Source organism: Lissotriton vulgaris, chromosome 5, assembly GCF_964263255.1.
Source record: "Lissotriton vulgaris chromosome 5, aLisVul1.2, whole genome shotgun sequence".
NCBI classification, from domain to species: domain Eukaryota; kingdom Metazoa; phylum Chordata; class Amphibia; order Caudata; family Salamandridae; genus Lissotriton; species Lissotriton vulgaris.
In genome coordinates this window covers 1044425876-1044440221 of record NC_141693.1, presented here as the reverse complement: position 1 = coordinate 1044440221, position 14346 = coordinate 1044425876, and the positions used below count along the sequence as shown (strand labels likewise).

Sequence of the window (14346 nt, the reverse complement as noted above, 5' to 3'; positions counted from 1 at the left end):
ACGCATTTGAACAAATTTTGTTACCCTCAATCAACAAACTAGAGAACAAGCATAAATTCGTGAAGCAAAACATCACGAAGGGACAACGATTGGCCCTTAAAAGTCTGAAAGAAGATCATTCTTTGATCATAAAACAGGCCGACAAGGGCGGGGCAGTGGTGTTATGGCCCCGAGAACAATATCTTGCGGAAGGGGCACTGCAGGTAAACAACCAAGAATGGTACAGAAAACTGCAGGAGGACCCACTACAACAGATCCAGTCTGCAATCACAGAAATTGTTCAAATGGGTAGAGAAAGTGGTTTCCTGGGGCCCAAAGAAAGTGATTTTTTGGTAAAGAAATGCCCAAGAACTCCTGTGGCATATTTCTTACCAAAGATTCATAAAAACCTGTCCAACCCACCGGGACGACCGATCGTGTCTGGGTGTGATTCATGTCTTGAGCCCTTGTCGAAATATATAGATTTCTTCCTGAAGCCCTTTGTGGCAAATGTGAGGTCCTATCTAAGAGACACTACTGATTTTCTGGTTAAGGTTGAAGGGACCCAATTCGATCATACGTCACAATTCATGGTAACCATGGATGTGACGTCCCTATATACCCAGATACCACAAGATGAAGCACTGGAGGTCTTGGAACTCTATCTAGACTTAAGGGAAAGACCACATAGAGTCCCAACATCCTTCATTTTACGATTGGCCGAAATAACCCTCAAAAGAAATTATTTCCGCTTCAACGACGATTTCTTTATGCAAATCAAGGGCACCGCTATGGGGTGCCCTTATGCCCCAGAAATGGCCGTTCTATACATGGCCGAATATGAGAAAAAATTTGTGGAGGCAGACAACCCTTTCGTGCACCACATTGTGCACTGGTATCGTTACATCGACGGCGTGTGGCTCCTGTGGCAGGGGAGCCATGCCGAGTTGGGTGACTTTCACCAGTGGCTCAATAATAGACATAAGGACATAAAATTTTCTATTGACTCAAGTAATGTCAAAATTACATTCCTTGATGTGGAAATGAGAAATGTTGACGGTGTCTTGAAGTCCTCACTCTTCAAGAAAGCAACGGACAGGAATACCATACTCCACTATGGGAGCTCACATCCCAGGAACCTGAGGGCAAATTTGCCATATGGACAACTCCTGCGAATCAGGAGAAATTGTTCGGAGCTGACACAATTTGAGCAATATGGATCAAAATCTTGTGAAGAACTAACGCAACGAGGTTACCCCAAAAAGCTTCTTAAGCATTCTTTTAAAAGAGCACGTTGTACACCGAGGGAGTGCCTTCTTGAAACAAAAGTAAAACGTGATCTTGAGAATCTAGTGTGCGTGACGACATTTTGTGCTGAAACTCACAACATACGCCAAATGGTATTGAAACATTGGCACTTGCTGGAACAATTAGAGACACCTATTACTCGTCCAATATTCGCTTTTAGAAGAAATCAGAATATTGGCCAACAACTAGTCCGTGCGGATATCAGACTAGCCAAAACTAAAAGTGACTTGTTGTCAAAATGGGGTCTTAAACCCATCGAGGGACACCATAGGTGTGGGAATTGTATCGCGTGCGATACAACCATTGAGGGCACCACCTTTCAACATTCCAACACGTCTTGGTCTCATACCAGTTTCACCAACTGTAAAACAAAAAATGTCGTCTATGCCATAATTTGCGCCTGCCAAAAAATCTATATTGGGAAGACCAATCAGCAGGTCAACACACGTATGACCCAACACAGGTCGCGCATAAAAAAGAAAGTACTAACTGCGCCCCTCGTCCAACATTTCTCCGAAAAACAACACGGGGAAAATGATTTCACTTGGACCGTGTTATTTAACATTAATCAGCCAAAAACGGGTATCAATATAGAACAGATCCTTTTGAAAAAAGAGGCCTACTTGATACTCAAGTTCAACAGCACCCAAACGGGGTTGAACACGCTTTCAGAAATCTCAAGATTGTAATAAGCTCATGCACTTTAAATTTGGAAACTACAACATCCAGAATGCTTAGCTCCAGGCTCACTATGATGTAGGAGCCCTGTACAGCCACTAGGCTGTTCCTGTGTTTGCATTTCCTGGTTCGCTCCTGAGGAAGAAAGGTGAGCGTGAGAGAGGCTCCTAATGCGTGAGACTTTAGTATACCTAAACTGTATTAAGTCTGTTTCAGACAGGGACTAAGGGACCTTTTATGTTTTGTAGCGCGAGTGAGACGTATACAACAGCGAGGAACACGCACCCCCGCCACGGATTGAATCCGAGTGAGATTAGGATAACGAGTACACGGCATGGCGACCGACGCCCCGTGCTCACTACCAGGAATCTAGGTAGGTGGCTTTACATTATCCCGCAGCATCTCACGAGTGTCTTTGCCCCACAACTAATTTCAATACTGAGCGTGACCCTTATGCTTTACAGGTCACATGGAAAGGATAGAATGAGCAAACAGAGGACCTAAGATAGCATCTAATGCCACATCTGACTAAGGTATGAGCGTGCAGCGTTAGGTCTGTAGTAGTCGCTTGGCACTGCTCCAGATGGCGTTGTAAGTTTTTGATTTATTTATTTTTTTCAGAATCATTCTTCTAATGTACTGACTTCATGCGGCGCATTGCCCTTCGTGTACAACTGAATCACGAGAGCCGACCGCATTCTGTATAAAGGTAACCAGTTCAGCACAGTCCAGCTAATTTAGGGGGTCCTTTACAAATAAGTCACAAACACTGATACAAGCTTCGTTTTATTCTTTTGTTTAGATTCAAAACATTGAGAGAGCCCTGAGGAGAATCTGTAAGCTTTGACAGATTCGAAACGCGTTGGCAAGGCAAACGACAGACAGACAGTCCAAAATATTTGCCCTTTACGGGTTCAGTCTTTACTGGTGGAACTAACTGTGAATTAATTTCTGATTTCTGTCGCATTATTTCTTTTTCACCTCTTGGGTTTAGTAGCGGTTTTTGGATTACTTCACAAAGATTAACCATTTGTGAACACGGAATTGCTATATATTTTCTCATACGAGAAGTTTGTTGATAACTGTTTGATTCAATGTGCTATTTGTATAGTTGTTGTAAATATGTATAAATGTTTTGTATTTGTATATAGGTGTATATAAAGTGTTTTTCTTGCCTATGAAAAAAGATAAATCTTACTAAAAATAATGAACAAAAGGGTTAAATAAAATTACCCATACAAACAAAGAAACGTTGATTTTTGTTTGTTGTCTCATAAACTTAAGGCGAGATTAAATAAGTAGGAGGGCTAGCATTTTTGTTCTATTCACTGTAATTTGGGTCCAGCTGCCCCCTGTCCCAGGACCAAACTCCGTGGTTTTACTAGCCATACTCCCTAGAGCATATCACCAGACTCTTCCACCCCTTGGCAAAAGCAGAGCGCCAGGGTCCGCTCCTCTTGGGGGTGCAATAACAGTGCTACCGAAGAGCCTTATACCTCACCTGCGGCATGGTCCCTTATGCGCCTGCCATACCTTTGGAGGGCTCGTCCAGCAGGGAGGGGGTGCTGATGTCCTCCATCTTAGCGGAATGACAGGAGGCCGACATTCACACACTCGGTGACTTATACAGGGAAGGGGTGCTCAGGGCATAAGAGATATTGGTAACAGAAGAGGGGCGTCCCCCTGGGGGGTTCTTGATGCACCGATCCCTGATAGCACAACTGACAGCCAGATGGGGAGATGTGGCTACGGAGCCCCGGCAACATTTAACCTTGCAGTATATTCATATCATGGGGAGGGGCAGACATCTGGTTCGTTGGTTTGCGGCGTCCCTACGGAAACATGTGGCAGTCAGCTGAGACCCTCTCAGAGGCAAGTGGGAACTGGATCTGGGGCGGTCACTAGCAGATAAGGAATGGGAAAAGGTACTTAAAAGCCCGGTCCGAGTCCCCAGAAACATGCGATTTTACTAGATTCAACTCTTCATTGTCCATAGGGCCTACCTCACGCCCGAGTTGATCAATAAGTATTTTTGTCGAGTTGATGCACTCTGCCCCAGGTGTAATGAGCAAGGGGCGGGGTTAATACACATGCTTTGGAGCTGTCCTGAGCTGGGCACCTACTGACGAACAGTTAGCGAGCTGCAACAGCGCTGCACGGACCGAACCATACCCTTTGACTGGCCCGAGTACATCCTACACCTTTTAAAGAGATCCGGCAAAGATAAGGTGGCATCCCGCTTTTTGGACCTGGGACTGGTGGCAGCAAAACGCCTCATTACCAGAAGGTGGAAGGCGCGGGACTCGCCATGTGCAAGGGCGTGGACTTCCTCATTCCAGGCGTGGGTCAGGGCAGAGTGGACCGCCATACGCAGAGAGGAAACGATGGGGCTCCGGAAGGAGCCCATAGCAGCGCAATGGGAGAAAATGTCTAGTACGTAACAGCGGGCAGACAGGGAGGGAGAAGTGGGAGAAGCGGGAGATGCGGTGGGGATGGAAATCACACGTGGGGGTGGGTGCATGCCATAAGCCGTTCTCCTGCCAGGGATTGTCCGCGCTGTTTCACCCCTGCTCCACTACAGCGCAAAGACAACTAAGTAGGCGTAGTCACTTATGAGGGGCACGTACATTGTTGGGCCGGGGCAGAGGGAGGGGGTCGGGGAGGGGGGACAGGGGAGAGGGCAGAAAGGGAAGACGGAGCTTTGTGAGGTTTTGCTGCCAAGTTAATGTTTTTCTGTTGTAAACATATCCCATCTGTTTGCAAGTCCAAGATGAAAGGCCAGCCCTGAAATACATGGACTATTGAGTGGCTACCGATCCGGCTCTTTGGACAGCCTAAGAGTCTGCACTCGGACGGGCGAACTACAGTTTAGACCATTTTAAACGAACAACTTATATATTATTTAGTACGCAACTTGAATATTTGCACCATTATATGACACTGTGCTAATGCACTTGCGATAGTTATGTATCTGCTATCAAGCTTCTGTGAGTGTTGTCTGTAAGGTGAAGGGTTACTCTAAAAACAAAACAATAAAAACAGATTTGACAACAAAAAAAAAAGATTACTAAAGAAAGACTAATAGGTTTGACTCACTTACTAACGTGGCGTAAGCTTGACTAAATGTGAGCACACGGTCTAGACACATTTCTGGTGGCCTGGAGCAGATAACCACGTTAAACAGTCACTTAGAATATATCTTGAATGTGTTAACAGTGTCAATTGGAGGAGGACTGGTACTGTCTCCATGGGTCTAGAGGTTTTGCTCATGAAAAAGTTGCCATAGAAAAGAGTCACATCTGACCATTTTGAATGGATGGGTCAAAATCGCAGTATGTGCTAGTGCTGCATGATCCCTACTACAAGTCCCAAAGGGCAGCACAGCAGTGGATATGAGAACTAGGAGTATTATGTTTTCAAAATTAATCTTTAACATTCCGAAGGTGGGCGCAGATGGTGCTTATCAGTTAAAGTACCCAGAGACCTGGAGCATAATGTTGAATGACAAAGAGCGAGTGTACAAACCTTCTGATCAAATTATGCCAGGGTGCATGTCCTTACAAATATTACAAGAAAATAAATGTAACATCAGGTTACACCTGGGTTGGATGAAGAAGATCAAAAGAACTGACTCAGAAGCAGAAGGTCCACAGTCTCATAATGATTGCCCTTTTGCCTGGGGGTTAATTCCACATACTCAGAATTAGGGATACTGGGGGCTCCATTAATTCTGGTGGTCAAGAATTAACAAAGATTATGGTCGAATCTTGTCACTCTCCTGCAAAATTGCCAAGGAAATCGGTAATTTCAGGTCCAATCCCCCCCAGTAATTCCTCATTCTCCCACTATAGTTTCCAGCCGAGATTCCGGCTACTTTCTGGAGCTGAAACCTCCCAGGGAAACATGAGAGCTGAGCTCTGTTGTAACTTCGTGGGTCACATGACGATGGTGGGGCCTGTGACAGTGTTACCAGCGGCAATGTGAATTGCAAGCCTCTCAAAAGAAAGATCTTAGTGGAAAGGGTAGAGATGAAGCAACTATGATTCAGTTGTATTTGATTTTAGAAAGGCAGGCTGAATTTTGGGTAACAGGGAAGGGGGCCATGTGAAGATGAGGGTGCCAGAAAGAGATCAAAATAGTTTGACTGTATTGTAGTACTTTTAAGGTAACAGAGAAGCTGTGTAATCCTATCTTGGATACGTTTGAAAATGTTTAATGGGTTGTGGTTGTGAAGGGCTATTTATTGAATGAGGGTAGGAGTGATGCACCGGAGAGAGTTTAAGTGAGACATGGGAAAGGAAGCGATGGCCGTGAGCACAGGGATGCTTCCATCCTGACAAGAAGTAATTAAGAATGCTTATCTGAGGACATTCACAGATTATGTATCCAGTTAATATTAAGTTGCTATCTAAGGTTGTTGATTGTTTTGGTGTGGTGTCCTGACTTGTGCTGTTATGTCAAAGAAGAGGCGTGGTGTGTCTTACTCTAGATGTACCTGCCTCCGTCTGCTGTATTCTTGAGCTTGTAGACAGCGCAGTTGCTCTGAGATCCACACATTCTGTGAGAGGCAAATGGAGGCGAACAGTGATGGCGCCTCCTGCGGTTGATTTAGGGCTCACTATTACTTAAATGCATTCTCTCTCTGCTTTCTGGCATAAAACTTCTATCTCGTTCTAGGCGTGGGTCCCCTTTCTTCCAGTTGTGTGTCTCTTTTTTCATGATAGTGAGATGTAATTGGTTGCTCTAAATATCTAGACTACAAACTTCATCCAAGTTTGATGATAGTTCCGCATACAACATACATTTAAGAGAGGAGAGTTTCCTATACGTAAAAATGGGCAATTTAATGTCAGAGGAAAAGGGTTTGTTTTAGGATTAAGAATTTTTAGGTAGGTTTGTTGCATTTAATAAGTAGTGCTGGCCACCACTTTGGGTGTGTTACAAAAGAGTAAATTTATTATATTGAGAATTACTAACAAAGTTAGTAATATTAAGTACAATTCAAATAATGGGTGCTAACTAATATTTGCTTTTAGTCGTTATAAATGCCTCAGACTTCAAGTCACATTAGCAATGTGATACCACCACTTCTGAGGCATGCTGTCCAGTGCGAACTCTACCAAAGTTAGTAGGCAGCAGAAGAGTCGTAAAAAAGGAATAGTTGCACTCCTGCTACGAAAGATTTTACTCCTGCACTGACTCTTCAACGACTAACGGAATGGAGAGAAGCCTCCTCGCGTGTGGTAATAAATAATAGCGACCTTAGAATTTCACTGACATTCTGATTGCAAGCAATCATTTAGTTTAAAACATGCACAATGACGCCAACTGAAAAAGAGGGCATCATTAGAAAATTGGAAATTACCCAAGCTCAGCCATTTTAAATCAAATCACATTAATTAGTGCACACAGTATGCCGGTGCAACCCGCTGATGAGAGGGCTTCCATTCATCAATGTCAGCTGCATTCAACCGAGAATGGAGTAGCTATGCTGACGTCAGAGATCTTGTTTGTTGAGTGCTGGATCCTTAGTTGAACTCTTTTTTGGGAATTGTGATAAACTGGGTCGGACTGGCCTATAGGGCAATCAGGCAAATGCCCGATGGGCTCGTATGACAGGTCACTGTGTAGGTTGTTTTGTGGATGCTTATGGGTTCTTTTTAAGGTCTGCTGGCTCTGTTTTTATTGTTGATTTCCCAGATGTTGAAACAAACATTGTCTGCTGCAAGCTCAAAATCAATGCATTGTTAACTAACTTACAAAACACTCATACACCATGTCTTCACAAATTCAAAACTACCTAATTTGCGCAAACATGGGCCACTTTTAATTAGCTTTCAAATTCACCAAAGGGGGCCACTTTTATTTTGGTTCCCAGGCCCATTTTCTGTCCCATTAAATCAATGGGGTATCACCCATAGAATCAAAGGACCTGGGTATGAATTAGTGAAAAGAAAAACAATGGTCCTTGACTATCAATCAGAAAAAACCTTACGTGAGAATCATTTCTAATGTAGAAAATGCAATTAAATCTGCATGCTTTAACTTAAGCTTTATGGGGGAGATATATGCAATTTCACAATGATTTTATACACATTAAATGCAAAAAGAAAACAGTACCCTGATAAATCAAAGCAGCAAGAAAAGGATTGTAACCACACTCTGGATACTTGTACTACCAAAATTTACATATTTATTTATAATTTTCATAAAACAATAATGATCATAAACGGCGAAAGGACTACGAAGTATAGTCAGTGAGAAGAGAAAGGGGTGCTCAAGTGTTTAGAAGAAGGAAGAAAAAGCGTTTAAATATACAATTCTAATATTTACAAACAACAAAGCGGGAAACCTTCCGCTATTATATAGGCCTGTCCACACAGTTTGAAGGGGGGAAGGGGTGGGACAATATAGGTACAGGCACACTAGTTGAAAAGCGTCGACGTTTCGACCCTGGTGCTCTTGGGATATTTGGGGCCTCGGCGGCGGGTCTTCCTCAGGACAAGGGACAAGGAAGGACCTTGACACGGTCGATCACAACATCTTGATCGACTGTGTCGCAGCCATAGGGGTGAAATGCAAAGCCAAGGCTTTGATTGCATCCTTTCTACATAGCCGGTCTCAAACCGTTAAACTGGGTTCTTTTTATTCATCTCCTCTTTCCCTTCCCTGTGGTGTACCACAGGGCTCCTCGCTAAGTCCGACGCTTTTTAACATCTATGTGTCGGACTTGGCGAGGGTGATAAAGGAACATGACATCAGCCTTACCACCTATGCTGATGATACCCAGTTAGTCCTTTCTATACACCGGGATGGAGACAGGGTGGCCGCCAATTTCCAGGAAGCAATGTTGTCCATCAGCTCATGGATGGCGGCCAACTGTCTCAAACTGAATTCCAGCAAGACCGAGATTATGTTGTTTGGCAAGTTAGAACACTGCTGGTCCCCTCAGTGGTGGCCAAGTGAACTAGGTCCCCTGCCTATACCTGTCAAAAAGGTAAGAAACCTTGGAGTCATCTTTGATGATCGGCTTCTTTTTAATCATCATGTAAACAATGTAGTTTCTTCATCTTTTTTCATTTTGAAGAAAATTAAAAAAATTCTACCTTACATACCCACTTCGGCGGCAAAAACCCTTATCACCTCCCTGGTATTTTCACAAACTGATTATTGCAATGCCCTTCTCCTCAACGCCCAGGCTAAAGTGCTTAATAAGCTGCAGTTGGTGCAGAACGCTGCAGCCAGGGTGCTGCTTAATATCCCAAAACATTATTCCATCTCTCCATTTATTCACAATTTGCACTGGCTTCCAGTGAGAAGTCGCACAAAGTTTAAGGCCCTACGTATAGCTTATAAAGCTATTAACAATACGGGACCTCAGTTTCTTAAATCAGCATTTAAACCTCCAGAGGCACCAAGAACCCTCCGTTCATCTTCAGCCCATCTTTTGAACGTTCCACCTACAAGAAAGGCCAACTGGGGCGACAGACGTTTCATAGTGGCTACCGCCAGACTGTGGAACTCACTCCCCCTGGGTATTAAGACCTGCCCCACGCTGTTTAGTTTTAGGAAAGAACTTAAAACCTGGTTGTTTACACAATAGATGCTTTAGTTTGTGCAGTTTCTGATCACTACAGCGCCGAGACACCTCCGGGTATTTGCGCGCTAAACAAATTGCAAAAATAAATAAATAAATAAATAAAACTTGGCCGTAATCCGACTAATGGTCTGGATTGGACACCAATGAAGCTGACCACTATGGATGGTGGAGTTGAACAGTCCTACTGCTCGCGGTTACCAGGCATTGAAATCACTCCCGCCGAGGTGACGTGGACACCGATTAAGAAACTTAAACAAAGCATAGAGGCAACGTTGACATTACCAACCACTCTTTGAACAGTTTTTTAATTCAGGGTAGAAGTAAAACATCATGTATAAACTCGGACCAACTTAGGCACCCCAGTAGACCCCTTCACAAAATTACCCCCGAGAGTCTTGCTCAAGCGTATCAGGAACATCCCTGTACCCTATCCGGCCATCTAGAGAGGGACCTTGAAATTTTTCAGAAATGGCTGACCGAAAGGCTTGATGATCTTGCCCCTCTTTCTACGCCTCGCTTATCTATCAAGCGTAGTTCGGCCCCTTGGTTTTCTAAGTCACTTGCTCTGGCTCGGCGTAACTGCAAGTTAGCCGAAAGACTCTGGCGGAAGCAATATGATAAGGAAGCAAAGTCCGCCTACAAATTATCTATCAAGTCCTATCACACAGACATCTTGGAGGCTAAAAAGAACTATTTTGCCAACAGAATTGAGTCTGCATCAAACTCCTGCAAAGAAATTTTTACCATTGCTAAAGAGTTTGTTTCTCCCAAATCTAGTACCGTTCAGCATAAGTTTTCCGAACCTTGGGTAAAGGAGTTGGCCATTTTCTTCAATGCTAAAATTAAACTGATTCAAGAATCCTTTCCACCAGCTGCCTCTAGTGTATCCCCGATTGATTGCAATCTGACGTCTCTTCCATCTGATTCCTGCCCCATTCTATCGGAGTTTCCTCCTCTATCGGAATCTATCTCTCTGGATCTTCTAATCAGGATCAAATCAGGCTCCCCGCTTGACCCCTGTCCGGCGACTTTTTTAGCTAGGAATGCCAAGACTCTAAATTCCTTAATTAACCCTGTTTTGAACCTATCCTTATCTAGCGGCATTGTTCCGCCTGCCTGGAAGAAGGCTTTGGTTGTTCCACTTCTAAAAAAAACCAGGCCTTGATCCAGAGACACATGCTAACTATAGGCCCATATCTCTCCTGCCCAGTCTGGCTAAGATCGTCGAGAAGCACGTCCATTCTGTGCTCTCGTCCTTCCTTGAAGACCAGGCGTTACTCCATTCTACCCAATCTGGCTTCCGCTCCAATTTGAGCACTGAGACCGCTCTATTGGAGGTAAATGAAGCCATTAAGGAAGTTCTCGACGCAGGTGGAAGAGCTATGCTGGTGATGTTGGATCTGTCGGCGGCCTTCGACACCGTCCCTCATGAGGCCCTCTTGAGAAGACTTTACGAGATTGGTCTCAGAGGGACGGTGTTGAGCTGGCTGAGATCTTACCTAGCGGGTCGTCGACAAGTGGTCTGGGCCCCTCCGTACTCCGCCGAGGTGCCGCTTATGGATGTTGGAGTCCCACAAGGGTCGGTGCTCAGCCCGACCCTTTTTAACATCTTCATGACTCCACTGGCGGTACTGGCGGAGTCCATGGGTGCCCAGATCATATCATACGCTGACGACACCCAGCTTCTCTTCACCTGTAAGAAGGGCATGGAGTTCGATGGGGAGAGCATCCGTGGTTGCCTTGGGGCTGTCTTCGACTGGTTTCAGCGAAGCAGCCTCAAGTGCAACCCTGATAAATCTGAGGTGCTCTTCTTTGGCTGTCAGGCAGACCCGCCTTGGCAGGAATGGTGGCCGGTGTGCATGTCACCCCCTTCCTCCTCCTCTGTGGTTGCTAAAAACCTTGGGATCAAAATCGACAATACCCTTTCGTTGAAAACACAGATCACAGGTCTAACTTGTACCTGTTTCGGTCTGTTAAAAATGCTGCGTAAGTTCCTTCCAATGCTCCCTTTAGTCCACAGGAAGCTGACAGTACAGGCTTTAATTTGTTCCAGGCTTGATTATTCCAATATCCTCTCCCTAGGTTTGCCGGATTACCTCCTGCATAAACTTCAGGTTGTCCAAAACTCCGCGGCTAGGGCTATCTTTGGCCTACCTCGTCAAGCTAGGTCATCAGAGTTGCTTTCTTCCCTCCACTGGCTTCATGTCAAGAAGCGGATTACATTCAAAGCTCTCACATTGGCCCATAAGGCACTCCACTCGGTAGGGGCCTCTTACATTCAGAAACGGCTCTCTCTCTATAAACCTACTCGATCTCTCCGATCTGAATGTCTTGGCCTGGCAATGGTTCCACCCATTTGGAAAATCAGGATAGGTGGACGCTCTTTTAAACATCTCGCCCCTAAACTATGGAACTCCCTTCCCGTGGATCTTCGCCGTACCACCAATCTGCTTGCCTTTAGAAAGGCCCTGAAAACTTGGCTCTATAGTCAGTAATCTGTTAGGTTTCTGTTCTCTCATCTTCTTTTTCAGCTATGGGTCAGAAAGCGCCGGGACACTCCTTGGAGTAGCCGTGCGCTATATAAGTCACCCATTAACAACCCCTCATCACCACCGGGACGCCCGTGGGGGCGCCGGTAGGACTGTTCAACTCCACCATCCATAGTGGTCTTTTTTCATACAGAAGAGGCTGAACAATCAAGTGATTTCACACTAGATCACCCTCAAGACATTAGGTGATCTATCCCCTGGAAGCTTGGACTGAGTTCCCACCTGACCAGCTTCATTGGTGTCCAATCCAGACCATTAGTCGGATTACGGCCAAGTTCCCCTCCTCCTCCTTCCTTGTCCCTTGTCCTGAGGAAGACGCCGAGGCCCCAAATATCCCAAGAGCACCAGGGTCGAAACGTCGACGCTTTTCAACTAGTGTGCCTGTACCTATATTGTCCCACCCCTTCCCCCCTTCAAACTGTGTGGACAGGCCTATATAATAGCGGAAGGTTTCCCGCTTTGTTGTTTGTAAATATTAGAATTGTATATTATAAACGCTTTTTCTTCCTTCTTCTAAACACTTGAGCACCCCTTTCTCTTCTCACTGACTATACTTCGTAGTCCTTTCGCCGTTTATGATCATTATTGTTTTATGAAAATTATAAATAAATATGTAAATTTTGGTAGTACAAGTATCCAGAGTGTGGTTACAATCCTTTTCTTGCTGCTTTGATTTATCAGGGTACTGTTTTCTTTTTGCATTTAATGTGTATAAAATCATTGTGAAATTGCATATATCTCCCCCATAAAGCTTAAGTTAAAGCATGCAGATTTAATTGCATTTTCTAAATTAGAAATGATTCTCACGTAAGGTTTTTTCTGATTGATAGTCAAGGACCATTGTTTTTCTTTTCACTCATTTTCTGTCCCAGTCCGAAACTTGAGGTAAATAAATTTAAAAAAACATAAAATGAAAGCTAAAGAACTAAATGAAGAGATTTGACTGGTAATCCTGGCACTGAAGTGGACTAATTTTTAGCAGACAAAATGCAGTCACTCATATTGAAGGCTGCCAATGTCTAAAGTGGTCTGACTCATTGCCCCATGCTGTACTGGGCGGAAACAAAACGTCAAAGGTACAAGAATAGACCACACCCTGAGTCCGAAAGAGAAAAAAGATCAAAGCTAAGTAGGGAGAGTCAAGGCTTGCGGTCTGTGGAGTGTGAAGAAGTTCTGCATGGAAAGAAGATGACCGCAGTAGGAGCACAATGGAGAGCTCTGTATTTGATATTATCAAACCTGAGTACCAGGCATTTATAGGATGAACATGGCCCTGACTCGTACGCAGGTCTGTGACAATAGTCCACTAAATGCATAATAACAATATAGTTGCACAATTATCATAACCTACTTCTCAAGTCAAATCGAAAATATATGAAAATGTAGAAACCATTCATGTGGTACTAACCCGGAACTGAAGTAATGAGATGTCGCTTTGGAGGAGTGTCATGCTGAGCTGGTCGAAGGGCAGAAGATCTTACTGTAAAAAGAAATATATTGTTTCAGAACACATTAATGTAACTGATTGGCATTAATATATGGGATAAAGTACCCTCTACCGTTCCTTATAATGATATTGCAAGTCACTGAGGCATTCTGGGACACACTGATTAATGGAACTCTGAGGTGACTCAATCAATGTTCTTGTAAAACACTGCTACTTACCCGTAAGGGTCTCAAGACGCTGAATGGGGGGATCTGCTGTTCAGTCAAAGAGCCAGGTCTTGGGGTATTCCGTGATATGAGGCAGAGATGGAGATTGCCCGAGATGAAGAGGTAGGGAGTTCCAGGTCTTTGCAGTGAGGTAGGAGAAGGATCTTCCCCCAGCAGTGGTACTGCAGATTCGTGGGATGGTGGCCAGGGCTTGATGGGTGGAGCGAAAATGTCTAGTGGGAGTGTGGAAGGAGAGACAGTGGTTGAGGTATGCAGGTCTAGCATTGTGGAGGGCTTTGTAGACATGTGTGAGGAGTTCTAGGTGATCATTTTGTTGACCGGGATCCAGTGGATGTCTCTCAGGTGGCGGGTGATGTGGCTGCAGCTGGGGATGTTCAGGATGAGTCTGACGTAGGCTTGTATGTTTTGCATCTTCTGTTGGAGTTTTTGCATGGTACCGGTGTAGAGTGCATTGCCAAAGTCGAATTTGTTGCTTACAAGTGGTCCCCTCCATCTTAAGCAGCTTTTCTGCCCGCCAGATCTTGACAGCGGGTGGTGTGCAGGCAGGCGGAAAGCCCG

At 44.6% G+C, this 14346-nt stretch overlaps 1 protein-coding gene across 1 annotated transcript in view; it reads right to left on the bottom strand.

Annotated features, from left to right (window-relative positions):
* The window catches only part of PDZD7 (PDZ domain containing 7), a 721728-nt gene that overhangs the window by 154571 nt on the left and 552811 nt on the right, over window positions 1-14346 (bottom strand). The window contains exon 13 of the mRNA XM_086922676.1: window positions 13523-13594. Coding sequence (XP_086778802.1) covers window positions 13523-13594 — 72 coding nt within the window. The remainder of the gene's footprint in view (window positions 1-13522; window positions 13595-14346) is intronic.